Source organism: Zalophus californianus, chromosome 10 (assembly GCF_009762305.2).
Source record: "Zalophus californianus isolate mZalCal1 chromosome 10, mZalCal1.pri.v2, whole genome shotgun sequence".
Classification (NCBI taxonomy): domain Eukaryota; kingdom Metazoa; phylum Chordata; class Mammalia; order Carnivora; family Otariidae; genus Zalophus; species Zalophus californianus.
In genome coordinates, this window is record NC_045604.1 from 65,740,187 (window position 1) to 65,767,902 (window position 27,716).

The following is a 27,716-nucleotide window of genomic DNA, read 5'->3' on the forward strand; positions in this document are numbered from 1 at the left end:
AGGGAGCCGCAGGGCAGTGACAACCATGACGGGGGTCCCCAAGTCCCTGGGCGGAGGGTGGAGGAGGGGCACCAGGGCGCTGGGGTCAGCGGCTTGCGGTCCAGGATGCTGCGGCCTTGGGCCCCAGAACCCACTCGCCCTCCATCTGCTCTGGCTTCGCGAACACTCCTCGGCCGCGGTGCTTGGAAAACAGTTCTCGGGGTGTGGGGTCCCTCCAGACTTCAGGATTTGCTGCCAACTCCTTCTTTGTACAACGCCCTCCCTCCCGGGCGCAACGGGCGCGGGCGCAACGGGCGCTGGCGCGGCGGCGCGCGCGGGACGACGGGAGCGCGGCGTGCTGGCGGCGTCGGCGGCCACAGCAGAGGCAGTTGCTGCGCCGGGTGCTGAGGTCGCTGTGTGAGGCGCAGGCGCGGTGGACTCCGCCCTCCCCGGGCTCCGGCTCGCTGTGGGCTAGTCATGGCGACGGAGGCGAGGCCGTTCCACCTAGTGGTGTTGGGCGCGTCTGGCTTCACCGGCCAGTTCGTGGCCCAGGAGGTGGCCCGGGAGCAGGTGGTCCCGGAGCGGAGTCCCCGCCTGCCCTGGGCCGTGGCGGGCCGCTCCCGGGAGAAGCTGCAGCGAGTGCTGGAGAGGGCTGCCCTGAAGCTGGGTAAGGAGGCGGGGGCGCCTTCCCGCTCGGTCCAGGGGTTCGGGTCGCCCGCAGCGAGCGTTTGTCCTTGGGGGGGGTGTACCCCGAGGGCTGCCGGGGCCCGCCGGACGTCAGGAGCGGTGCTTGGGGATGTCGTGGCTATGTGCCACTCCCCACACGAAGCACAGCAATAAATGCATGTCTCCTCTGTTGAATTCCCTCGTTGGCGTGGCGGGTCCCGCTGGTCAAGCAGCCGAGGACTTTAGTTCTTCCCTGGCCAGCCCCGTCTCCCTCTAGAGCAGGGGTCCCTGGTGGGGCTGGACGGTTCTTGGTCATGGGGTCGGACGGGAAAGGAGGACGTTGGTTTCCTCGGGACTGTTTGTCCTCTCCCCGCCTTGGGTTTTGGCGGTGGGCGAGGAAGCTTCCCAGGTTTTGGTAACGTTGTGGCCTTCGTTTTTCAATTTCTTTTTTGCTTTGTAAGAATTCGCCAGCGGACTTACTCTTTGCTGCGTTTACTTAGTCTTTTAGCATTCGTTCATCATAGTTTTACTGCGTGGTCTTTTCCGTGCCGGGTCCTGTCCTGAGTGCAGGGGATACGGATGTGACCGAGCGAGACCGCACACACACATTTAGGACTCAGGAGCTTTAACTGTGGCTCCTTCCCACCCGAGTGCCCCCCATACAGACAAATGCACCTGCATTTTTCTGTTTCATCTTCATCTCACTTCTGATTCCACACTGAGCCCTTTTGCTGCCACCACCAATATACAGAGTCTTGATCAAAGAGCTTTTTGGTGTTTTTTGTTTGTTTTACTTTTTCAGAAGAAATAATTTCACTGTTAAAATATATTCTTCCATTTCTTTTTCCTGCTCAACAAGACTGTACAGGTGCAGCCTACCTACCTAGCATTTGTAATGCCCAGGTTCAGTTATTGTGGGAAATACACTTTGATCCATCAAACCTGCATTCTGCTAATTCCAGTGATTTTCTTATTATAAGCCTATAATGAGTGTTCTTACCTGGACTGTGCTTTCTACCTCAGAGTCCTTTTTTGTTCTCATGTTGATGTTAAGAACCCCTTTTTACCCCCGTATTTTGTCATATATAATTGGTTAGTAGTTGATGAGGAACTTTTTATAATGGATTCTTGGTGGAGAGGAAATCAGGACATTCATCTATTCAGTATCTAAATGATTGTAAAATTGTCATTTTACACAGGGTTATCGTTTGCACGTTGCTTAAGTTAGATTTTTCTTAAGTTTAATGATGTTTTTTTTCCTAGCAATCCGTAGTGTTAACTCCATTTTCCTCATAGCTTTTTCTGTTTTTTTATTACCTAATTTTAAAAAGTTTTATCTCTTGTCAGTATATTTAGTAAATCTGCCATCCCTGATTACTGTAAAAACAATCTGGAAGATCTAATACTGTATCAGGATTTGCTTCAAACAATTATTTCTTATTTCAGGAAGACCGACACTCCCATCTGAAGTTGGAATAATAATTTGTGATATCACGAATCCAGCCTCACTAGATGAAATGGCTAAACAGGCAGCAGTTGTCCTCAATTGTGTGGGACCAGTAAGTCATCCACCCCGTTTTGTGTCCAAACAAACAGTGTATTCATTTCCAGCAGAATCTGGTATTTGATATCCAGAGGAACATAAAGACGGGACAGAAGAGTTGGTTCAGGGCTTCAGCCCCGTGTGGGGGTTTTCACTCCTTGTGAGGAGCCAGTGGATGTGACCAAAGTCTCTTGAGAGAGAGACAGACTCTCTGTGACACCACCTCAGGGACTGGGTGCTGGTTCCTTCATTGGTTACAGCTATAACTGCCAGCTTTTTTTTTCTTACAGAATGCTTCTTAAGTAAAAAATGCTTGAGCATATACCCCTAATATATTTTTTACTTATTGATAAATGATATTCCTGTATTATTTATTCAATACATATTCATTGAATGTTTATTACAGGTGAACTGCTCTAGTGTGGGTACCTGGGACATAAGGGTGAACAAAACTGAAAATCCCTCGTGGAGCTTACAGTCCAGTGGGTGAGACAGAAAAATAAGGTTATAGTTGTAGGTAGTGATGAGCGCTTTGAAGAAAAATCAAGCAGGGTAAGGAGACAGAGCGATTGGCGCATGAGTCTGTGTGAGGTGGATGGTCAGGCCCTGCCATTTGTGTCGAGCCCTGAGTGAGGTGAGGGGGTGAGCTGCGGGAGTAGTTGAGGAGAAGGTTGCCCCAGGGAAGGGCAGCCACAGACGTCCTGAGATGAGTGTGTGTTTGAGAGAGGGCAGAGGTGGGAAGGTAGGTGGGAGAGGAACCCACGAGTTAGGTCAGAGGGTTTGAAGTACGGCAGAGTCTTTGAATGGTTGAAAGCAAGAGCATGAGCTGACTTACAGTTTTGTAGTTCTTTGTCTTCTGAGAGAGGAGAAAGGGGAAATGGGAGACCCACAGGGGAATGGCCTAGGCAAGCCGAGCACAGGATGGGGGTTGGAAGGGTGGTGAGAGCGGTTGGAGTCAGGATGCTTTGAGAGGAAAACCACCAGCTTTTGTTGTTCTGGATGTGGAGGACACACTTGTGGTCCGTGTCACAGGGTGAGTGTTGGTGACATTTACTGATCTGAGGAAGCCATCACAATTGCCAGAACATTTGAAAACTAAGCATCTAGGAGATTGATAATAATGTTTTAAATGAAAACAGAAAGGTTTTTTGAGTATCCAGTAAAAATGTATTTAAATTGTTTAGATTAATCTCATTCCTGATTATTCCTAATTAGCTTTGGTTCTGTGCTCTCTTGCTGCAACCATTCTCTTATGTATATCTTCGGCCAACCTCCTTGCCCTTCCCACCCCAGTGCTCTGGAGAAACCCAGAACTGGTGTTTGTATATGTGTGTGTGTGTGTGTGTGTGTGTGTGTGTTTTATTATTTATTTTTTAAGTTAGTTTCAGAGGTAGAGTTCAGTGATTCATCAGTTGCCTGTAACACCCAGTGCTCATTACATCATGTGCCCTCCTTAATGCCCATCACCCAGTTACCCCATCCCCTACCCCCTCCCCTCCAGCAACCCTCGGTTTGTTCCCTAGAGTTCAGCATCTCTTATGGTTTGCGTCCCTTTCCATTTTCATCTTATTTTTCCTTCCTTTCCCCTATGAGCCTCTGTTTTGTTTCTTAAATTCCACATGTGAGTGAAATCATATGGTATTTGTCTTTCTCTGACTGACTCATTTCGCTTAGCATAATGCCCTCTCGTTCCATTCATGTCGTTGTAAATGGCAAGATTTCATTCTTTTGGATGGTTGAGTAATATTCCATTGTGTGTGTGTATATATATACACGTATATACACGCGCATATACACACGCGCACATACACACATACACACGCACATACACATGCACATATACATACCACCGTTCATCTGTCGGTGGACATCTGGGCTCCTTCCACAGTTTGTCTATTGTGGACATTGCTGCTATAAACATTGGGGTGCAGGTGCCCCTTTGAATCACCCAAACTGATTTTTCCAGCTATTCCAGCTTCGTGTACCTTACCTGAACTTGAACCCCTTCTTAGCCAGTCATCCAGTAGCTCTGTGTGTCTGGAGAAACGTGTATTCCCTTCCTGACAGTCCTGCTTTAAATATGTGGTGACAAGCCTCACGTGGGGCCTTAGCACCTCCAGCAGCCCTGCTCCACTTGCCCAGACTGTTCTCTCTCCTGCTGTCTGAAGCAGCAGCTCTGTGTCCTTTTTCTTCATGTGTTTAGCCTCCCATCCCTCTTTCCTTACTCATCTGATGATTTTATTTCCTTTTTTTGTTTTACTATGACATTAGAGGCTGTTGAAAGAGAATTTCTTCACCTGCACACGTGCATTACCTTGACTCTGCCCTACCTTTTTTGAGGAAAAACTGTCCCTGCTCCTCATGGGTGCAGGATTTGGCGACCTCATGTTGACATTTTTATCACATTTCCCCTTCTACTGGACTGTTTCTGTGCCCCCTTTTCAGCTGAACTCCTTGAAATCGTTCTCTCTCCTCCTATATCCACTTCCTCAGCTCCCACTCTATCCTAAGCCACTCTTGCCAGGCGTCTGTAAGCCTCCCTGCTTCAGGGAGCCTGCTCTGCTTCACCCTCACCAGCTCCTTGTGCTCCCCTTGATCCGAGCTCTCGGCATTTGTCCCCCTCGGTCATGTCCTCCTGCTTTTGGCTTCTGGGATCTGACCCTTCCCTGGTTTTCCGCCAGCTCTGTCCCTATCCCATCTGTTGGATCTTCTCATCTTCCTCTAAGTATCCAAGGCTCAGAGCTTGAGCCTTACAAGCTCTTCTCTGTTTACACTCTCTGAGCCAGGCTTTTTAAAAATACATTATTAGTATTGTAATAAAATACACATAACCAAAATGACCATTTTAGCCATTTCTCAGCGTACGAATCAGTGGCATTTGGTACATTGACAGTGTTGTGTAACCCTCACCATCTTATCTCCAGAACTTGTCATCACTCCAGACAGAAACTCTAACTGGGTCAGGTTTGTTTTCGTTTGTGTTTTTTTTTTTGAAAAGAGATCTTTGGTGCTTCCTTCTTGACTATTTTGGGCCAGCATTTTTGAACAGCGTAGTGTAGTGAGTGAGACTCAGCATTAAAAAGAAACGATCAGATAGCCTAGAATAGAAAGCGTGAATTCTACGTAATATGGGTAAGTGCTGGTTCATGAAACTTGTGTTTCAGTTTGATATATTTGTGTATATGTTGGCTGCCATGTGAAGTGGATTTCTCAGCATGGGTTGTGGTCAAAAAGGTTTTGAATGCCATTTGTATGTTAATGATGCCTACATTACTTCCAGTGAGGACTGCCCCCTAAACTCCAGATTGATAGATCCAGCTACCTTCTTGATGTTTCCACTTGGATGGTTCATGGGCATCTGAGTCTCTAGGTTTTTGCCCCCAGACCTGCTCCTTCCTAGGCTCTCCTGGGATTGGCATTTTTCACTTTGCCAGTTTGGGATCATTACCGGTTTCTTTGCAGGTTTTTGTTTGTTTTTACTTCTTTGTCCATTTTGTGAAGATTTATTTAGTTAAAAAACAGATGATATCTGTAAAACTACTTAGGCATGTGTAAATAAGCATTAGGTTGAAATATACCTAAAATTAATGAATTAGGGAGTTGCTGTGGGCCCCTCTGTGTGTGGGACGCTCCCAGGCTGCCCTCAGAGTCCCTTGTGTAGCTTTCATTCAACAAGGGACCACGTCATGTGGCCCAAGGAACGTGCCCAAGTCAATTCATGTATTGACTGTTAATAAAACATCATTTTTTTCTTTGTGTTTCCTATAAAAAGTAGCATGAATAAACATACTGATATTTATTTCCATAACTGAGGGAGTGGGTCTGTGAGCCCCTTGATGCAAGCCTGCCCACGTAGGAGACCCCCCTTTTAGAACATGGAATGCTGAGAACAGTATTTGGTTTTGATCTGTAAGCTAATTGGCTTTGCTAGGGAGAAATGTCTCCTCTGAGATCAGGGATTGTTACCGTTTGTCCATTTATCTCATGAAAGCACAAAGGGTAGAAAGTAGAGAAAAACCAAAAAAAAAAAAAAAAGTATTACTATAAGGACATTAGTGCCGAAGTCTCAACCTCAGATTGCCTGGAGGAGAGAGAAGGTGGGCCAGTTGAGACAGAATACAGTGTGGGGAGTGGGGGGATTGTGGCGAATATGGAGGCGCCTACTCTTTCCAGAAGGAGCTGTTATTATTTCAGAAAGCTCATTAATGCTTTACTGCAGCTCTCCAGTACTTCTAGATAAACCGAGTGGCTGACAGGCTGTAGCTCACTATCTGAGCGTGGGGAGTTAACCCAAGGCCAGAAGGCTGATACTGGAGGGGTTAGGAGCTAGCCTGGCAGCCAGAGCAGAGGAGGGGGCTCCAAGTAGTGGAGGGTGAAGAAATAGCACGATTAGGAGACTGTAGGGAGTTGAGAGCTGCTGGAATGTGGGGATGAAGGGGTTGGGGTGTGACCTGATGCTTTTTGTGACATGCTAAGAAGATTGGACTTTACACTATAGTAAATACAGGCACTGTGGAGCTAGTGAAGGATTTTAAGAGATATACATGTGTATGTACGCACGTGCCTGTGTGTGTGTGTGTGTGTGTGTACGTGATGGAAGCAAAGATGACATCGGGTTTTTATTTTAGAATAATAATTCGGTGTTTCTTTGGACATGGGGCTACCTTGGCTGCAGGGAAGCCAGTTACTATGTGTAGTAAATCGCATGAGAGGCGGTAAGGGTGTGAACTCAGATTTGGATGTGTAGAGGGGAGGGAACTGATCTGAGATTTTTAGGGAACTAATTCGATAAAACTTGGTGACTTCCAGGGTAGGTGGAGTCAAAAACAGCTTCTAGGTTTCTCACTTGAGAATTTTGTGGAGAGTGATGCCATTCATAGTCACAAACAAACTTTCCCCTCTTCCTGTTAGTCTTTATTTTGGCCAATAGGACGAGTAGCCCCCGTGTCCATTGGCCCCCCTGTCTGTCTAATCAGCAAGCCCAGTCATTTCTACCTCTTTAATAATCTCATCCTTGGTGTATCCATCCCCTTCTTAGTTTAGCCCTTTGTCATTTCTTCCAGCCACGGGTTTTGTTTTCCAGTAGTGTAGGCAGAGTGACGTGTGTTTTCTATAAGCCTTACACCACTGTCCTGTTTACAGTTCTCCAGGAGAGCCTAGTAATCCTCATCTGGCCCCAGTGTTCCTTTCCAGGCCCATCTCTTGTTACTTCCCTTTCAACTACTCTGAGCTTCGGGTGCCCTTACCCTTTCTCACACCTTCACATATACTTTTCCCTTTTCTGGATTTTTCTTTTTCCTGGCAAATCCTTATTCTTCAGAATTCAACTCAAATGAATCACTTGTTCTATAAAACTTTCCATTTGGTTTTCAGTTAGAGGTTAGCACATGTTCCTTTTTTTTTTTTTTAAAGATTTTTTATTTATTTATTTGACAGAGACATAGAGAGAGAGCACAAGTAGGCAGAGTGGCAGGCAGAGGGAGAGGGAGAAGCAGGCTCTCTGCTGAGCAGGGAGCCGGATGTGGGGCTTGATCTCAGGACCCCAGGATCATGACCTGAGCCGAAGGCAGTCGCTTAACCAACTGAGCCACCCAGGCGCCCCGCACACGTTCCTTTAATTCCATCATGCCTTCCTTTACACTGAGAAGTGGCATGGCGCCGTTACGTGATTTTCCTCAATTTATCTTTCGGCTCCTTTATCAATATTTGATTCTTAATAACCAAGACTGTACTTGTAAAACTCAATGGCATTTCATTCATTTAAGATTGCTAAGTAAGGGGCGCCCGGGTGGCTCAGTTCTGTGTCCAACTCTTGAGTTAGGCTCAGGTCATGATCTCAGGGTCGTGGGATCGAGCCCCAAGTTGGGCTCTGCGCTCAGCCCAGAGTCTGTGTGAGATTCTCTCTCTCCCTCTGCCCCGCCCCCCTATGTGCATGTATTCTCGCTCTCAAATAAATAAATAAATCTTCAAGCTTGCTAAGTAAGAGTAAACGGTTGGTTTTCTTTATTCCCCCCAGTATCGACTTTATGGAGAACCTGTAGTAAAAGCATGTATCGAAAATGGAACCAGCTGTATTGACATCTGTGGAGAACCTCAGGTATGTAAAATGAAAAAGAAAGAATGGCATTAACAACACAACTTTCTGTTGGAGTGGAAAATATTTAGTGCCGCCTTGCAGACTATTTTAGAAGTTGATGATCCCTCCCTTGTGCTGACAGCTTGAAGGAGAGTGCGAGGGTCAGGTCTTTTCTTCTGTTTTCTTGAAGTTTTTTCTTCCTTACCACCTCGTTTATTCCAGGTCTTTTGTATGTAGGATGTGCTGGTTTCTGGCTGCCGCGTACTGTGCGAGGGTTTAATTAAAATGGTGTGCTGTGTGTAAATTCTTCGAATCTTACTTTCTCATAATGAATTCCCTTTTTGTCGTCAGACACCTTTACAACAATACAGAAAAGGAACTGTAAAATCCTACAAACGTAAACATTTTAGATACTCACACTCGAGTGCTCACCGCATGCCCGACGCTCTGCTAATACAGCATTTTATGTCATCTGAATGTTCCATATTCCCATAAAGTCGGTATCATCTTGCCCATTTTGTAGATGAGGAAACTGAAGCTGAGAGGGGTTAAGTCATGCAGCTCAGAGCCCTACCACCACTGAGTAGAAGAACAGGACTCCAACTGAGGTTTGCCTGGTTGCAGGAAGTGGATGTCAGTAAGCACCAAGCTACCCCAGCTCCTCGAAAACCGTCACCTCATCTGTCCCTGCGGTCTCTGCTGTTATCATCAGCAGTATGCCAATGTAGGAACGTACTGGAAAATACTAGGGAAGTGTAAATTACCAAAACCGATTCAAGAGGAAGTAGGAAACCTGAATGAAACAGAAACCAATTCCTGTCTTATTTAAAAAAAAAAAAAAAAATCCCAGAGCAAAGAAAATGATGAAACATTTCTAAGGTATCCTATAAACTACAATAAAAGTGATATCAAAACCTAATAAAGATCCAGACTATATAAAGGACTCTTAAAAGGCAATAATACAAATTCAAATCACCCAATTAAGAATGGGCAAAGGGATGAGTAGAGACAAATGTTCTGTGCAGAAGAATCCCAAAAAGAATCCCATGAGCATGACCCATTACCCCTTCCTTGGGCACCACACATGGTCACTCCCTCCCCAAGAGAACAGTACGGATGGGAGGGAAGGAGAGAATAACTGTGTGGTGGTGAAACCTGACAAATACTGCCTCAGCTGGGTGTTTAGGGCCACCATCCACACTGATAAGTCACGGTGATGGTATGTACCCTTGATAGACTGTCACGAAATGCACTTTACCCCTGCGGCCTCCCCTCCCTCCTCAAAGCCGTAATCCCATGCTAGTCAGGAGAAAAATTCCGGTAGAGGGGCACGCTACAAAATACCTGATCAAAAGTTCTCAAAACTGTCAGGGTCCTGAGAGTCCGAGGAGACTGTCACAGCTCCCAAGAGGAGCCTTGGGACACATGACAGCTAAATGTAATGTGGGATCCTGGTGGAGAAGAAGGACATTAGGTAAAAACTAGGGAAATCTGGATAAAGTATGGTCTTTAGCTAATGATAATGTTATCAATATTGGTTCATTAAGTGTAGCAAATGTTAAATGGAAAAGCTCTAACAATAGGAGAAACTGGGTCGGGGTACATGGGAACTCTCCACTACTCAAATTTTCTGTGACTCTAAAACTGTTCTAAAAGTAATTTGTAAAAACAGGCAGAGGATTTGAACAGACGTTCTTCTCTTCCATCCCTCCTCTCCTACCACTTTCTTCATCTTAACTAAATATATGTGTGCCGATCCATGTCTCTAATAATGTCCCTCTGAGGAATACGATGTGGGTGATGTTTTCTTGCTGCTGTCTTTGTATTTTTTTGCATACTAATTTAGTTTTTCATAATATTACTTTTGCATTTAAAACTCATTCTGAAAAAGTTGCTAGTGTCGTTAAGTCAGATCAGCCTGTGCCCCACACTACTTGGCACGTGGTAGATCTACAGTAAATATTTGCCAAGTAAGTGAAAAACATTTCCACAGTTAATATTTCACTAAAAGCCACATTGGTTAGCATTTTCAAAATGTAATTGCTTTGTCTTTTGAGGTCTATCATTTAATGCTCATTTAAATGTTTCTGTATAGCTCTGATTCAGATTTTTGTCCTGAATTTTTTAGTTTCTGGAATTAATGTATTGGAAGTATCATGAGAAAGCTGCAGAAAAAGGGTCTTATATCATTGGAAGCAGTGGTTTTGACTCCATTCCAGCAGATCTGGGCGTAATATATACCAGAAATAAGATGAACGGTAACTATCAACCACTAAGCACTAATTGAATTTAACAATAGAAAATCTTCATGTTTGTAACTGTGATGAACTAAAAACTAGTTGGGAAGAGAAACATAACTATAAATGGGTAAAGTTAAACACATGATTTGTTCAGGGCACCTGGGTGGCTCAGTGGGTTAGGTATCCAGATCTTGATTTCGTCTGGGTTGTGATCTTGGGGTTGTGGGATCAAGCCCTGTGTCAGGCTCTGCGCTGGGTGTGGAGCCTGCTTGGGATTCTTTCTCCTCCCACCCCCGCTCTCCCTCTCTAAAAAAAAAATTAAAAAAAAAAATTAAAAATAAAAAAACACATGCTTTGTGTTTAATACAGCTATACTTGTTATAAAATCCTATTGACACAATTTTTTGAGATGTGGTTAGTACTGTGTGTATTCCAAGTGAGGAATTATTCATTGTCTCAACTTAGTTATGGTTAAAGCTGTAAAATTTCTGGAAAAAGAATTTGCCCTATTATGCTCTTGAAAGCTTTTTGATGTAAATAATACCAGTTTAGAACTAAAAACCCTTTATCTTAAAAAAAATCAATATTATGGTAAAACAATGGAAGTTACTAATGCCATGCATATTTTAAAAGGGTCCATTTAGAAAATGACATGAAACAGGTAACTCCAGTGTCATATAAACTGTTGTAGAGCTTAAAAAGATGGAAAGTGTTTCAGTTTATATTGAAAAGTTAACATAACTCAAGCCAAAGCCCCAGATAGATAGCACCAAAAAAAGAAGAAAACTATAAATTAGTCTTTGTGAAATTAATAGTCAAAAAAATGCTAAATAAATTTTAATAAATCTTCAATGGCATTTTAAAAGAATAATATATCAAGACCAAGGCTTTTTAGAAAGTTATATAATCATCACATCAGAATATCGAAGGTGAAAAGCTAGATGGCCATCGCAGTAAATGATTTGAAAATTCATGCCATTTACTGATTGCAGATTTTTAGGAATTTAGGAATAGAATACTTTATTAACATAATTAATGTTGGAAGGCAATAGCCAGTATCATACTCAGTGATGAAATGCCAGAACCATTCCAAATAAAAAGAACACGAACATCTTTTTTTTTTTAAAGGTTTATTTACTTTAGAGAGAGAGAGAGAGCGCTTGAGTGGTTGGGGAGGAGGGACAGAGGGGGAGGGAGAGAGTCCAAGCAAACTCCATGCTAAGGGTGGAGCCCGACGTGGGGCTTGATCCCAGGACCCTGAGATCATGACCTGAACTGAAACCAAGAGTGGGTTGCTTAACTGACTGAGCCACCCAGGTGTCCCCAGTTGAACATCTTCAAAACAGTCTTAAAATCATGGACCTGGTAGGTCTCCATTTATCAAAAAAATACTTTTAAGTCTCTAAAGTTCAGACATTTTCTTGATGGTAGTTTTACATATTTTTTACTAAGGTTTTTAAATATTTAATAGTTTCTGTTATTTTGAATAGGTCTTTTTTTTCTTTTAAGGGAGAAATAATACTTTAAGCCTTGTTTAAAAACTTTGTTTTCAGATACCAAACCCTAAGAGGGAGCATTTCAACGAGTATCCTCACTGATTGTTTGGTGCAAGTGGTCCACGTGTTAACTGCGCGTGGCCTTAGGCAGTCCACGTTCTTTCTTTGGCTAGGGTAAATCATGGAGCCATAAACCCAGGCTGCCTTCTCTTAGCAAACCTCAGAATCATCTCAGGGCGTTATACTTCATGATCTAGGTGTTTTGTCAGTGGTCACCTAGCAACATTTAGATGACTATGGTTCTCATCATTGTTGATGATGTGGTTATTCATTCTCTTTCTCAGGGTCAGCTTTCTAAAGGCCCCATGATTTTGTTTTCTCTTGGAATTAAAACTAGGAACACCAGTCTTAAGAAATTGCTACATTTTGGGGCACCTGGGTGGCTCAGTCGCTTAAGTATCTGCTTCCAGCTCAGGTCATGATCTCGGGGTCCTGGGATCAAGCCCTGTATCAGGCTCCCTGCTCAGTGGGGCGTCTGCTCCATCTCCCTCTCCCTCTGTGCTCTCTCTCTCTCAAATAAAAAAAAAAGAAATTGCTATATTTCATTTTATCAGATTTTGAGATTTAGTCCATTAGGTTTTTCTTTTGTCTTACTGCTCTTGAGAAACTCAATGATTAACCACTATGCCTGTGTTTTAGCCATTGTGGTTATGTAGTTGATGTCTCCCTCTTTTTCTGGCTTTGGTTTTCTATTATTTATACTTATTATATTTTTATTTCATTTTAACAGCCTTATTTTAAGTACTTTATAAGCCATCACAGAGGCCATTTCGATAGGTTTTCTGCACATTCATTATAAATCACTACTATGAAGCTGCCTTGAAAGCAGTCATACTGGAAAACAGAATTCATCCCACAGATGTAGTTTTGAGAACTGTGTGCTGATGGCCTTCCAGAGTGAACGAGTGAACTAAATTGTTGCCTCATTGGAAGAGATCTTCAGTGGCAGTTTGAATACTAGAAAAGATTTTGCCAGTACTAGCACTTAGACTTTCTAAACTGCTCTTTCTGACAATTTACCTGGCTTCAGCTGCTTTGTAAGTCTGTTTTCAGTCACATAATGAACCTATTACCAGTACAGATTTTCTGACTGTATCTGCTGTAGGCTTGTCCTAAATAAATAGGAATAATTTGGGGCACCTGGGTGGCTCAGTCAGTTAAGCATCTGCCTTCAGCTCAGGTCATGATCTCGGGGTCCTGGGATCGAGCCCTGCATCGGGCTCCTGGTTCAGTGGGGAGTCTGCTTCTCCCTCTGCCCCTCCCCCTGCTCATGCTCTCTCTCTCTCTAATAAATAAATAAAATCTTTAAAGAATAGGAATAATTTATTACTGTATGTCTTAGTCACATGGATTTTATCTGATTTGACTTTCCTGTTCTGCTGCTCTCGTAGGCACTCTGACTGCTGTGGAAAGTTTCCTGACTGTACATTCCGGACCTGAGGTTAGTTTTTCTGTTTCTCAGGTGTTTTTTAAAGTTAACAAAAACATTTTGGAAATCATACATGCCTCCTAAAAAGATTTAGATGAATTAAATTTCATATATATTTGTAATTTTTAGGGTGTGAGAGTCACTGTGTTTGATTTTAAAAAGTAAAGGTGGTAGCTTGCTGGGAATTAGTTAGACTCAAAATAGAATTTTGTTAAAAACAGCTGCACAGGTCACTGTATTAGAATGAGTTACCATGATCCCAGCACCAAACTATCTCTCATTGTTGTGTGATAAACGCTGTCAGCCATTTCAGTCCTCACCTTAGTCCAAGTCTGTGCACTTGTGTTGTGCGCCTCACTCACAGCCCGGTGCTTTCATGGCCATAAAGAGATGGATGATGTCATCACCGACTGTCCAGCCTGTTTGGGACATGAGACCTGAGATGGCTGCGTTCCCAGAGGCCCACGTTTACCATAGGACTTTTATCATCAGTAGTGTTTGACCCAATTCTACACTTAAGGTTTGACCCTAGGTCTACACTTAAGGTTCTTTTTAAAATCCATTCATCCAGCAAGTCTTCTGTGGTGGTGCAGATATATAGGAGTGCAAGGTAGTGTGACAAAGAAACGAAGATGCAAACCTTTCCTGAAAGAGATAATAATGTAGCTTGGCAGAAGAGAGAGATGTTAAAGAGACAGATAAAATACTGTAGGATTTTGAGAATGGAGAGTAAATCCAGCTGGGAGGCCAGAGGTAAGAGCTGTCTGGAGAAGCTGGGCATGGACTGAGTTTTGGAGGTTGGTGCCGTGGAGCTGGGCTAAGGGGGAGGGAGTAGCATTTTCAGGACATAGCTGTGGGAGGTATGGAGCGTGTGTGGGTAAGAGTAATGGTTCTAGTCGTCCAGATTGTGGGATCAGGTTAATAAACACAAAGAGCTATATAACACATGCTAAAATCCATGGTTACAGAGAGTGTCCACTGGAGAATCAGAATAAAAGGAAATGATAGTGGGCCTGAGTAACTGGGGAAGGCCTCCTAGAGGCCTTGCAGAGTTTAGCTGTGACAAGGGAATGGCATTTGGAAGATCAGAGGCAGTCACCTGAACATAGGCTCAGAAGCAAAAATGAGATACGTACTTGAATCTGGGGAGCATGGGTAGAAACCCAGCTCCACCCGGTTTAAACCAGCAACACGAAAAGGAGCTGACTGATTCTGCAGGTGGATAGTGTGGAATTTACCGATGTTTGCATTCATTTCTGCTGGGTCCCTTTGTGTGCCTCTCAGCATGGCATGGAAGATGCTGGTGGTCCCAGGGGTACATTGTCCTTAAAGTTCCTCATTTCCTGGGAACAGCTAGCAGAGTTGATTTATCACATGATAGGAGAGATCAGTCAAGTATTGGGCCATTCGGCTATTCTTGAGCCTGTCAGTATGACCTGGTGTAACGGCGCAGTCAGATTGCCTAGGCCTGGGTCACAGGCCTCTGGAGGGGGGAACCACAGAGTCAGACTCATCTCTCCGACATGGAACATGTTCCAGATAGGAAAGAGAGTTTTATAAGCAGTTTTATAAGTAGAGGGTTGCAGGACTGACAAAACCCAGATGTCACAACAGGGAGATTGTGAGAAAATTGGTAGAGGAGAAAAGAGGCTGCTTTTGAAAGAGCAGCAGGAGATGCAATTGGATAGATGAGGCGATGTAAAGAAAGGGTCTTCCCTTTATTAGAGGGCTAGAAGAGCCCCTGATGGTTCTTACTGAGTCGAGCCAGATTTTGAAGCAGGACTGCCTGCCTGGCCTCAAACTCTGGCTCTGCCACTTACCAGTGATATGAGCATGGGCAAGTTCCACACTATCCTCACAGTGCCTCACTTCCTCCATCTGTAAGAGGAGATGGTAATAGTATCTACTTCGTATGATCGCTGAGTCAGTGAGTATAAATCAGAACAGAGGTGGGCAGTTAGCAAATTGCTCAGTGAGTGTTATTAAGTATTATTTTTATTAATTATTCATACTTAAAGTTGGGGCTTAACCCAGGACAAGAGAGTTGAAGCATCCATACGAGCGCAGCTCCCTCTCTCATTGCCCCTAAAGCAAAATCCACAGCCTGAATTTTGCAAGGACTGGACAGATTCTGTGTATCCCTAGTCACTGAATTGTCCTGCCCCTCCTTAATCTTTCTTTTTCCCTGGAGGTTTTTTATTTTACACACACAATTGTACCACAGACCACATGCTTGAATTTCAGAGGATTGAAATCATACACTGTAGAATAGTCCTGTCTGTCCGGCCGGTCTTCCCACAGTGATGGAAATGTCCCATGTATGCTGTATGGGGGCTTATTGCATCGTGGCTGATGTGGCTCTAGTTTTTTTTTTTTTTTTTTAAGATTTACTTACTAGAGAGAGAGCGTGCGCAAGCATGAGTGGGAGGGGCAGAGGGAGAGGGAAAGAGAATCTCAAGCAGACTCTGTGCTGAGCGTGGAGCCCAACATGGGGCTCGATATCACAACCCTGAGATCACGACCTGAGTGGAAACCAAGAGCTGGATGCTTAACCAACTGATCCACCCAGGTGCCCCCAGCCCATGGCCTTTTTTATATGTCCACAAGCTAAGGATGATTTTTACATTTTTAAAGGGCTATAATAGAAACTCAAAGATGAATATGTAGTAGAGACCATCTGTGCCTGTAAAAGCTACAAGTTGGACCTTTCAGAGACCGTTTGCCAACCCGAGTGTGTTTTATTTTTTCTTTTTTTAAAGACTTTTTATTTATTTTTTGACAGAGAGAGAGACAGCACGAGAGGGAACACAAGCAGGGGGAGTGGGAGAGAGAGAAGCAGGCCTCCCGTTGAGTAGGGAGCCCGATGTGGGGCTCGATCCCAGGACCCTGGGATCATGACCTGAGCCGAAGGCAGACACTTAACGACTGAGCCCCCCAGGCACCCCTAGAGTGTGTTTTAGACTACAGTGCAATTATACTAGAAATCAATGAAGAGATAACATGAAAATCTCTGTATATTTGCATATGATGAAATGTATTTTAAATTTATGTCATTAACCCAGACCTTTTTTTCTACACTCGGACTTAAAACATCCAATCACCTAGTTGACATCTCCACTTGAACACTTGATAGATCTCTCAGACTGTGTCTTGTCCATACTGACCTCTTGTTTCTCCTTTCCAAATGTGCCCCAGCCTCGGGTCATTTGTATCCATTTCAGTTGGTAGTAGCGTGTCCTTCCACACAGATCAAACGGTGTGGTCATTGCTATCTCTGTTCTCTGAAACCCAGATCCTGTGTCAGGAAATCCTGTTGATTCTGCCTTGTGAGAATCTGATCGCTGTTCACCATTTCTCTTTCTCCCACCTTATTCTTGCTACCACCTGTTCCTGTAGAGTCCATGCTCGACACAGCCAGGATGATCCTTTTCAGACCTCACTCGGATTGTGTCCTTCCAGTCGTGTGCAAGAATAATATACGTGATGTGGCCCCTGTCCCCTCTCCAGGCTCCTCTCCCACACGTCTGTGCATTCTCCCTCATTTACACTGACCTTTGTGCCCTCCTCGAACACGCCAGCACACTGCAGCCTGTCTGCTTTTGTGCTGGCTCTCTCCTTTTCCTGAAAACACTTCTCAGAGATGTTTGCGTGACTGACACCCTCATCTCCTTCAAGTCTTTTCTCAAATGTCATTTTCCTGATGAAGTCCCATTTAAAACTGCAAACTTAATTCCTTTGCCCATCATTTTCACTTCATCATATCTACTCTTTTTCTTTTTTCCTATAGTACTTCACACCTTCTAAATCCTATGTATTGTATTTTTTATTGAGTTTGTCACCCTCTCTGGAATGTGAGCACCACAAAAAGAAGGATCTTTGTCTTTTTAATTCACCAAGCACCCAGAATAGTGCTGGTCACATAGTAGGAGCTCAGTAAGTGTTTGTTGGCTGACTTGAGTGGACAAGGCTAACTTAACCTTAATTCTAAAACTCTACAAGAACAATTCCAGAATGCAAAAGTCCAGTCCAGTTTCATGTTCTAGGAACATAGATGTAAAAATCCTAAATAAAATATTAGCAAATTAAAGGCAGTAATACATAAGAAGAATACATTTTTTAAAAAAGATTTTATTTATTTTTTGACAGTGAGAGAGGGAACACAAGCAGGGGGAGTGGGAGAGGGAGAAGCAGGCCTCCCGTGGAGCAGGGAGCCTGATGTGGGGCTCGATCCCAGGACCGTGGCATCATGACCAGAGCCGAAGGCAGACGCTTAATGACTGAGCCCCCCAGGGGTCCCAAGAAGAATACCTTTTGACCAAGTTAGTTTGAGAGAGGAATGGGGGGTTTAATATTATGTAATCACTGTAATCCGCCTCGCTAACAGGTTAGAGGAGGACAGTCTTATGATCATCTTGATAAATAGAGAAAAAGTGTGGTAAAATGTACTATCTACTCATGATTAAAACTTACAGCAAGCCAGGAGTAGAAGGGAAGATTATCTTTTTTTTAAAAAAGCTATAATAAAGGGCGCCTGGGTGGCTCAGTTGGTTAAGCGACTGCCTTCAGCTCAGGTCATGATCCTGGAGTCCCGGGATCGAGTCCCACATCGGGCTCCCTGCTCAGCAGGGAGTCTGCTTCTCCCTCTGACCCTCTTCCCTCTCGTGCTCTCTGTCTCTCATTCTCTCTCTCTCAAATAAATAAAATCTTTTAAAAAAAAAGCTATAATAAAGATGATACCTAGTGTTTAACATTGAAAACTTTTGCTTTGAGCTCAGGAATAAGACCTGGGTGCCCATTCAGCCAGATTGTAGCCAGAGCAGTAATGCAGGAAAAAAGAAACTGTATATAGGTGAGAAAGGAAGAAACACGGGGCGCCTGGGTGGCTCATTCGGTTAAGTGTCCGCCTTTGGCTCAGGTCATGATCCCAGGATTCTGGAATGGAGTCCCAAGTCAGTCTCCCTGCTCAGCGGGGAGCCTGCTTCTCCTTCTCCTACTCGTGCTCTCTCTTGCTATCTCTGTCTCTCAAATAAAGAAATAAAATCTTTATTAAAAAAAAGGAAGAAACAGAACTATTTTCAGCAGATGATGTAATTGTGAGTGTAGGAAATTCTGAAGAAATCTATAGGCAATATTATTAGAATTAATAAATGAGTTTCATAGATTGCTGGAAAAATTCTTTTTCTTACCTGATTTCCTTGGCCAGACCCTCCAGTACAATGGGGAGTAGAAGTGGCGAGAGCTGATGTCCTTGTGTAGCTGTGGGTTTTTATGCGTGCTCTTTATCAGGTTGAGGAAATTTCCTTCTATTCCTAGTTTGTTGAGTGTTTTTAACCTGAAGGGTGTTATATTTTATCAAATGCCTTTTCTGTATCTGTTGAGATGATCATGTGGTTTTTGTTTTTTCTTCTCTTCTTACATTGTATTACTTAAGATTGATTTTCATATGTTGAAATCAACCTTACACTGCTGGGGTAAATCCCACTTGGTCACAGTAGATAATCCTTTTTATATATTGCTGGATTTAGTTTGCTAGTATTTTGTTGATGATTTTTGCATCTATGTTCCTAAGGAATATTGGCCTGTAGTCTTCTGGTGATGTCTTTTGTCTGATTTGTATCAGGGTAATTAGCACTGGCCTTTTAGGAAGAGTTTGCAAAGAATTGGTATTAATTCTTTAAATGTTTGGTAGAATTCATCCATGAGATCATCTGGGTCTGGGCTTTTCTTTGTGGGAAGTTTTTTGATTATTAATTCAATCTCTTCTTATAGGTTGACTAGGATTTTCCATTTCCTCTTTAGTCAGTTTTGGTAGTTTGCATCTGCATTAGTCTTCTGCCATAACGAACTGGGTTGCTTAAAAAACAGAAATTTATTATTCTCACAGTTCTGGAGGCTAGAAGTTGGAGATGAAGGTGTTGGTAGAGTTGGTTCCTTCAGAGGCTTTGAGGAGAATCTGCTCCATAGTTCTCTCCTGGCTTCTGGTGGTTTGCTGGCTGTCTTGGCATCTGGGGCATGCAGATGCTGCGCTCTGATCTCTGCTCCCTCTGGGCATGCTGTGTCCACATTTCACCTGTCTGTTAAGGACAGGGGCTTACCTACTCCAGTATGACCTCATATCAACTAATTACATCTACAACAACCCTGTTTTCAAATAAGGTCACATTTTAAGGTATTAGTGGTTAGGACTTCAGCCTATAAATTTGGGGAGACACGGTTCAATTCGTAATAATGTCTTTCTAAGAGTTTGTCCATTTCATCTAGGTTGTCTCATTTGTTCGCATACAGTTGTTCATGGTATTCCCTTATACTCCTTTTTGTTTCTGTAAGGTTGGTAGTAATGTTCCTTCTTTCATTCCTGGTTTTAGTAATTTGAGTGCATTCTCTGTCTTTTTCTCTTTCCTTCTTTTTATCAGTCTGGCTAAAAGTTTGTCAGTTTGGTTGATTTCTTCAAAGAAATTTGGGGGGCGCCTGGGTGGCCCAGTCGTTAGGCCTCTGCCTTCGGCTCGGGTCATGATCCCAGGGTCCTGGGATTGAGCCCCGCATCGGGCTCACTACTTGGCAGGAAGCCTGCTTCTCCCTCTCCCACTCCCCCTGCTTGTGTTCCCTCTCTTGCTGTGTCTCTCTCTGTCAAATAAATAAATAAAAAATCTTAAAAAAAAAAAATTTGGTTTCATGGATTTTTCTCTATTTTTCTATTCTGTTTCATTTATTTCCATTCTAGTCTTTATTGTTGCTGGACAGAATTAATATAAAAATTAGTTGCATTTCTATATGCCAGCTACAGTTAGAAAATGAATTTTTTTTAAAAGTGACCATTTTTAATAGCATAGAAAAAATTAAGTACCTAAAAATAGTAATAGAAAAATGTGTAGTATTTCTGTGAAGAAAACTGTAACACATGATTAGAGATATTAAGAAAGACAAATAAATAGAAGGATCCACCATATTCATGGATTGGGGGACTCAATTTTGTTAAGATGTCAGTTTTCCCCATGTAATTCCAATAAAAATCTGAAACAGGTTTTTGTTTGTTTTGCTTTGTTTTGGTGTGCAACTTGACAAGCTAATTCTAAAATATATATGGAAATGCAGAGGGCTGAGAATAACCAAGACATTCTTGAAGGAGAAGAAGGTAGAAAGATGCTCTTGGGTATCAAGACTTATTATTAATTCAGTGCATTACACTGGCAGTGGGACATCAGTAGGCCTGGAACAGAGTAAAGAGCTCAGAATAATTCATGCATGTGTGAGCACTTGATTTATGGGAGAGGGGCTTTTCAGGAGGTGATGCTGGGACAACTGGGTATCCAGATGGAGAGAAATGAAATTGAATTCGTACTTGCACTGTGTACAAAAAGTCAAGTTTAGGTGGATTATAGACCTAAGTGTGAAAGGCAACATGGTGAAGCTTCTAGAAGATGATGTGTATTTCATGGCCTCAGGGTTGGGAATGGCTTCTTCCCCCCCCCACACACACATATATTTTATTATTTTTTTAATGAAGTATAATTGATATAACATTAGTTTTCAGGTATACAACATAATGATTCGATATTTGTATATACTGTAGTATATTGCAAAACGGTTACCACAATAAGTCTAGTTAACATCCATCTCCATATATACTTGCAAATTTATTTTTCTTGTGATGAATTTTTCTTTTTTAAGTAGGCTCCATGCCCAGCGTGGAGTGCAACATGAGGCTTGAACTCATGACCCTAAGATCAAGACTTGAGCTGAAACCAAGAGTCTGATGTTTAACCAGCTGAGCCACCCAGGTTCCCCTTGTGATAAAAACTTTTAAGATCTCTCTTAGCAACTTTCACATAGGGAATACAATATTAACTGTAGTCACCAGGCTGTTTAGGGAATGGTTTCTTAAAAGAGACATAGAAGGCATTAGATATAAGAAAAAGTGATAAATTTGTGTACATTTAAAATTGAGAATGTCTGTTTATCAAAAGATACCATTTAGAAAATGGAAAGACCAGCTATAGAACAGGAGTTCTTTCTTTCTTTTTTTTTTTAATTCCAGTATAGTTAACATACAGTGTTTTATTAGTTTCAGGTGTACAATATACTGTTTCAATACAATATAGTAATTCAAAAGTCTGTTTCTTGGTTTGTCTCTTTTTTTCCCCCTTTGCTTGTTTGTTTTCTTTCTTAAATTCCACCTGTGAGTGAAATCATATGGTATTTGTCTTTCTCTGACTTATTTAGCTTAGCATGATACCCTCTAGCTCCATCCATGTTGTAAATGGCAAGATTTCCTTCTTTTTTATGGCTGAATAATACTCCAGTATGTGTGTCTTCTTTATCTATTCATCTGTCAGTGGACACTTGGGCTGCTGCCATAATTTGACTATTGCAGATAATGCTGCAATAAACATTGGGGTCCATGTATCCCTTTGAATTAGTGTCTTTGTATTCTTTGGGTAGATATGCAGTGGTGCAATTGCTGGATCGTATGTTAGTTCTATTTTTAACTTTTTGAGGACCCTCCATACTGTTTTCCACAGTGACTGCACCAGTTTGCATTCCCCCCAACAGAGCATGAGAGTTCTCCTTTCTTTACATCCTCGCCAACACTTTTATTCTTGTGTTGTTGATTTTGGCCATTCTGCCAGGTGTGAAATGATGTCTCATTGTAGTTTTGATTTGCATTTTCCTTTTTTTTTTTTTAAGATTTTATTCATTTGAGAAAGAATGAGAGAGAGAGAGAGAGCACGAGAACGGGGAGGGTCAGAGGGAGAAGCAGGACCCCCATTGATCAGGGAGTCTGATGTGGGACTCGATCCTAGCACTCCAGGATCATGACCTGAGCCAAAGGCAGACGGCTTGACTAACAGCCCCCCAGGTGCCCCTTGATTTGCATTTTCCTGATGATGAGTGATAATGAATATCTTTTTATGAGTTTGTCTGTTGGCCATCTGTGTGTCTTCTTTGGAGAAATGTCTGTTCATGTCTTCTGCCCATTTTTTAATTGCATTATTTGTGCTGAGTTGTGTCAGTTTTTTTGTGTATTTTGGATACTAACCCCCTAATGCATATGTCATTGGCAAATACCTTCTCCCATTCAGTAGGTTGTCTTTTGGTTTTGTTGATTGTTTCTTTTACTGTGTAGAAGCTTTTTATTTTGATGCAGTCCCAATAGTTTATTTTTGCTTTTATTTCCCTTTCCTTGGGAGACATATCTAGAAAAATGTTGCTAGGGCCGATGTCAGAGACATTATTCCCTGTGCTCTCTTCTAGGAGTTTTATGGTTTCAGGTCTCACATTTCGATCTTTCATCCATTTTGAGTTTATTCCTATGTGTGGTGTAAGAAAGTGATCCAGTGTCATTCTTCTGCATGTGGCTCTGTTTTCCCAACACCATTGTTGAAGAGACTGTGTTTTTCCACTGGATACTTTCCTGCTTTGTCAAAGATTAATTGACCATATAACTGTGGGTTTATTTCTGGGTATTCTGTTCCACTGATCTGCGTCTGTTTTTGTGCCAGTACCACACTGTTTTGATTACTATAGCTTTGTTATATAACTTGAAGTCTGGAATTGTGATACCTCCAGTTGTGTTTTTCTTTTTCAAGATTGCTTTGGCTATTCAGGGTCTTTCGAGATTTCGTACAAATTTTTTTAATTTTAATTCTAATTTTAAGTTTTGAGAGAGAGAGTGCGAGCAAGGAGGAACAGAGGGAGAGAGAGAGAGAGAGAATCTCAAGCAGACTCCATGCTCAGCATGGAGCACAACACTGGGTTCGATCCCAGGACCCTGAGCTCATGACTGAGCTGAAACCAAGAGTTGGATGCTTAACTTACTGAGCCACCCAGGCGCCCCAGAAATTCCATACAAATTTTAGGATTGTTTGTTCCAGTTCTCTGAAAAATGCTGTTGCTATTTCGATAGGGATTGCATTAAATCTGTAGATTGCTTTGGGTAGTATAAACATTTTAACAATATTTGTTCTTCATACCCATGAGCATGGAATGTCTTTCCATTTCTTTGTGTCATCTTCAGTCTCTTTCCTTGGCGTTTTATAGTTTTCAGAGTACAGGTGTTTAACCTCTTTGGTTAAGTTTATTCCTCGGTATTTTATTATTTTTGGTGCAATTATAAATAGGATCAGTTCCTTGATTTCTCTTTCTGCTGCTTCATTATTGGTGTATAGCAATGCAATAGATTTCTGCATAACTGATTTTGGGTCCTGAGACTTTAACTGAATACCTTTTGTTTTGTTTTGTTTTAATTTGAGAGAGAGAGGGAGAGAGCAGGGGGAGGGGCAGAGGGGGAGAGGGAATCCTCAAGCATACTCTGCACCGAGCACAGAGCCTCACATAGGGCTCGATCCCAGGACCCTGAGATCATGACCTGAGCTGAAATCAAGAGCTGCTGCTTAACTGACTGAGCCAGCCAGGCGCCCCTTAACTGAATTCTTTTATCAGTTCCAGCAGTTTTTTGGTGGAGTCTTTCAGGTTTTCTACGTAGTGTATCATGTCATCTGCAAATAGTAGATGTTTTACTTCTTCCTTACCAGTCGGGATGCCTTTTATTTCTTTTTGTTGTCTGATTGCTGTGGCTAGGACTTCCAGTACTAAATTGAATAAAACTGATGAGAGTGGACATCTTTGTCTTGTTCCTGATCTTAGGGGAAGAGCTCTCAGTTTTTCCCCATTATGGATGATGTTAGCTGTGGGTTTTTCATAGATGGTCTTTATTATTTTGAGGTATGTTCCTTCTAAGCCTACTTTATTGAGGGTTTTTACCATGAATGGATGTTGTACCTTATCAAGTGTGTTTTCTGCATCTATTGAAATATCATATGGTTTTCTCCTTTCTCTTATTGATGTGATATATCATGATTGATTTGTGAATATTGAACCACCCTTGCATCCCAGGAATAAATCCCACTTGATTGTGGGGAATGACTTTCTAATGTATTGTTGGATTTGGTTTGCTAGTATTTTGTTGAGGATTTTTGCATCTATGTTCATCAGAGCTACTGGCCTGTAGTTCTTTTTTTTGTGTGTAGTGTCTTTATCTGGCTTTGGTATCAGGGAAATGCTGGCCTCAGAATGAATTTGTAAGTTTTCCTTTCTTTTCTGTTTTTTGCAATAGTTTGAGAAGAATAGGTGTTTGGTGGAATTCACCCGTGAAGCCGTCTGGTCCTGGACTTTTGTTTGTTGGGAGTCTTTTGATTACTGATCAATTTAATTGCTGGTAATGAGTCTGTTCAAATTTTCTGTTTCTTCCTGTTTCAGTTTTGGTAGGTTATATGTTTCTAGGAATTTATCCATTTCATCTAGGTTGTGCAATTTGTTGGCATATAGTTTTTCATAATAATCTTTTTTTAAAATTTGTCAGAGAGAGAGAGAGCACAAGCAGGGGGGAGCTGCAGGCAGAGGGAGAAGCAGGCTCCCCACTGAGCAAGGATTCCGATGCGGGACTCGATCCCAGGACCCCGGGATCATGACCTGAGCTGAGGGCAGACGCTTAACCAACTGAGCCACCCAGGCATCCCAAGTTTTTCATAATATTCTCTTACAATTGTTTGCATTTTTGTGGTGTTGGTTATTATTTATCTTCTTTCTTGTGTGATTTTGTTTGAGTCCTTTCTCTCTTTTTATGGTTTATCATATTTATCAATTTTGTTGATCTTTTCAAGAACCAGCTCCTGGTTTCATCAATTGCTTCTATTGCTTTTTAGTTTTTGTGTCATTTGTTTCTGCTCTAATTTTCATTATTTCCTTCCTTCTGCTGGTTTTGGGTTTTGTTTGTTCTTTTTCTAGCTCCTTTAGGAGTAAGGTTAGGTTGTGTATTAGATTTTGTTTGTTCTTTTTCTAGCTCCTTTAGGAGTAAGGTTAGGTTGTGTATTTTGAGATTTTTCTTGCTTCTTGAGGTGGGCCTGTATTGCTGTGAACTTCCCTCTTAGAACTGCTTTTGCTGTGTCCCAAAGGTTTTGGACTGTCAGGTTTTCGTTTTCATATTTTTCCATGTAATTTTTGATTTCCATAGTAGGAGTTATTTCTAACACATGATGAATCTTAACATCACAGTTTTGAGCATAAAAGGCTGAACTCAAAGGCTGTGTGCTTCCATTTCTGTAAAGTTTAGAAACAGGCAAAATTCACTTACTGTTTAGGAATGAATACTTAGGTGGTAAAACTCTAAGGAAAAGCAGGTATTTGTCTTTATTACCATGATGCAGGACAGAAGGAGGGCCTTCTGTGCTACAGGGATATTTGTTTCATAATTTCATTAAATTGTATATTTATGCTTTGTGTACTTTATGTTTTTCAGTAAGGTAAACAGTTTTTAAAAATGGAATGTGATTTGTGCCTTTTTGATGGCTTATTTGTATAAGAAGATATTCTTAGGTTTTCAAAAAGCTGTTTTCTCCTGGTATTTGGAAATCTTTTATTTTTTTATTTTTATTTAAAGCTTTTATTTTCAAGTAATTTCTACATCCAAGATCAAGAGTCATGTGCTCCGCCGACAGAGCCAGCAAGATGCCCCTGGGAATCTTTATGTTTGCAAATAGGTCACATTGACTGGGCCCAGATTTAGAGTAGTTTCACATAGAAACCCCTCAGACTTGTAGCTCTGTTTATTTTAACACTACAGAGGATACTAACCTATATCAAAATGGAAATTAAGTTTGGTGTCTCTCTGCCTTCCAGTGTCATCAGAGCTCTGATGTGAACACCTGAATCTTCTGATGGTTTTCTTGTTTCTCTTACTCTGCTTATTAACAAGCAACAGTATCTTCACATCAGCTTTACTGATATTCCTCTTTCAAAATCTTGTGACAAAGTTGGTTTTGAATAAATATTTCTAAATAACTTTGTTCATTCGAACAAGGTAAACTACATGTAAGGCAGGCCTTAAAACAGTTATATACAATATATACAGAATTATAAATGAAGTTTAAAACATTTCTGTAACAGAGAATTAAAAGGCCCATGTAGAGGTTGGGTAAAGAGGAGTCGGCACTGAGACATTGGGTTCTGAGCTCATACCCTTGCCTGTGTTCTCCTTTCTGCTGTTCACGTCTAGTGGGCATTGGAGGTGAGGGTCGTGCAGGGTGTAATTATGTTGGAAGAATGGAAAGCACTGAAGGATGAGAAATAAGGGAACGAATGATTCTGGTCAAGATCAAGCAAGGATTCTATGCTTCCAGAAAGAAATTGAAGAAGGGAAAGAAATTGAAATATAAATCATATTAATGAGCCTTAAAATTAAAAAAATATTTTAACAAGACTTATGTGGAAGGCATTTGGAGTTAATTTGGGGCTAGAGTAAGGGGTGTTGGGGGTGGTGGGGCAACAGGTACGCTGGGGCCGGGATAGGTCTGCACGTTGTGTCTGTTGCGTAAACATGCTCAGGAACACAGCTTGAGATTTTGATGAATCAGCATAGGGATAGGAATTAGAAGGGTTAATTTTGAAGGAATATGGTCAGTTGAGTGAAAATGCAGAGGTAAAACTTAGTGGCATTTAAAAGGAGCATAAATGATGGTAGGAAGGAAGAAGAAAGAGCATACGTGGGTATAAATATCGAATATGATCAAGCTAATGAGTGTTGGTCCTGCCTGAAAATTCATCTCAAGATTATAAAGTAAGGGATTATGGCTAGCTCAAATAGAGGCAAAATGTTCTCTGTAAACAGTTACAAATTTCTTGGTTTTACATTTTAGTAGTTATCCCTTACGACATGTTTCTTTACCTTTTGAATTTTTATTAGGGGTTGTGCATTCATGATGGTACCTGGAAGTCTGCAGTTTATGGTTTTGGAGATCAAAGTAATTTGAAAAAACTGAGAAATGAGTCAAATCTGAAACCTGTCCCAATTGTTGGTTCAAAATTGAAAAGAAGGTATAGTAACCTAAAATCTATTCTTTTTTTTTAAGATTTTATTTATTTATTTGAGAGAGAGTGAGAGAGCACAAGCAGGGGGAGGGGCAGAGAGAGAGGGAGAAGCAGACTCCCTGCTGAGCAGAGAGCCTGATGTGGGACTCCATCCCAGGACCTGAGATGATGACCTGAGCTGAAGGTAGATGCCCAACCGACTGAGCCACCCAGGCGCCTCAAAATCTATTCTTTAGTATATCAAGTCTAAGTATATTGCTGGTGATGTGGTTTATAAAGTATGCTACTTAGAAAAGCCTGAGACTGTTTTGTAGTGAATTCAGGATTGTCTTCCTAGCTAAATTATAATTAATATATTATCCTA

At 41.9% G+C, this 27,716-nt stretch overlaps 1 protein-coding gene across 1 annotated transcript in view; it reads left to right on the forward strand.

Annotated features, from left to right (window-relative positions):
• Window positions 1-344: 344 nt before the first annotated feature.
• Window positions 345-27,716, forward strand: part of SCCPDH (saccharopine dehydrogenase (putative)) — a 38,607-nt gene continuing 11,235 nt past the window's right edge. The window contains exons 1-6 of the mRNA XM_027613425.2: window positions 345-646; window positions 2,092-2,204; window positions 8,205-8,285; window positions 10,393-10,522; window positions 13,452-13,501; window positions 27,228-27,358. Of these exons, the coding sequence (XP_027469226.1) occupies window positions 457-646; window positions 2,092-2,204; window positions 8,205-8,285; window positions 10,393-10,522; window positions 13,452-13,501; window positions 27,228-27,358 (695 nt within the window). The 5' untranslated portion in view covers window positions 345-456. The remainder of the gene's footprint in view (window positions 647-2,091; window positions 2,205-8,204; window positions 8,286-10,392; window positions 10,523-13,451; window positions 13,502-27,227; window positions 27,359-27,716) is intronic.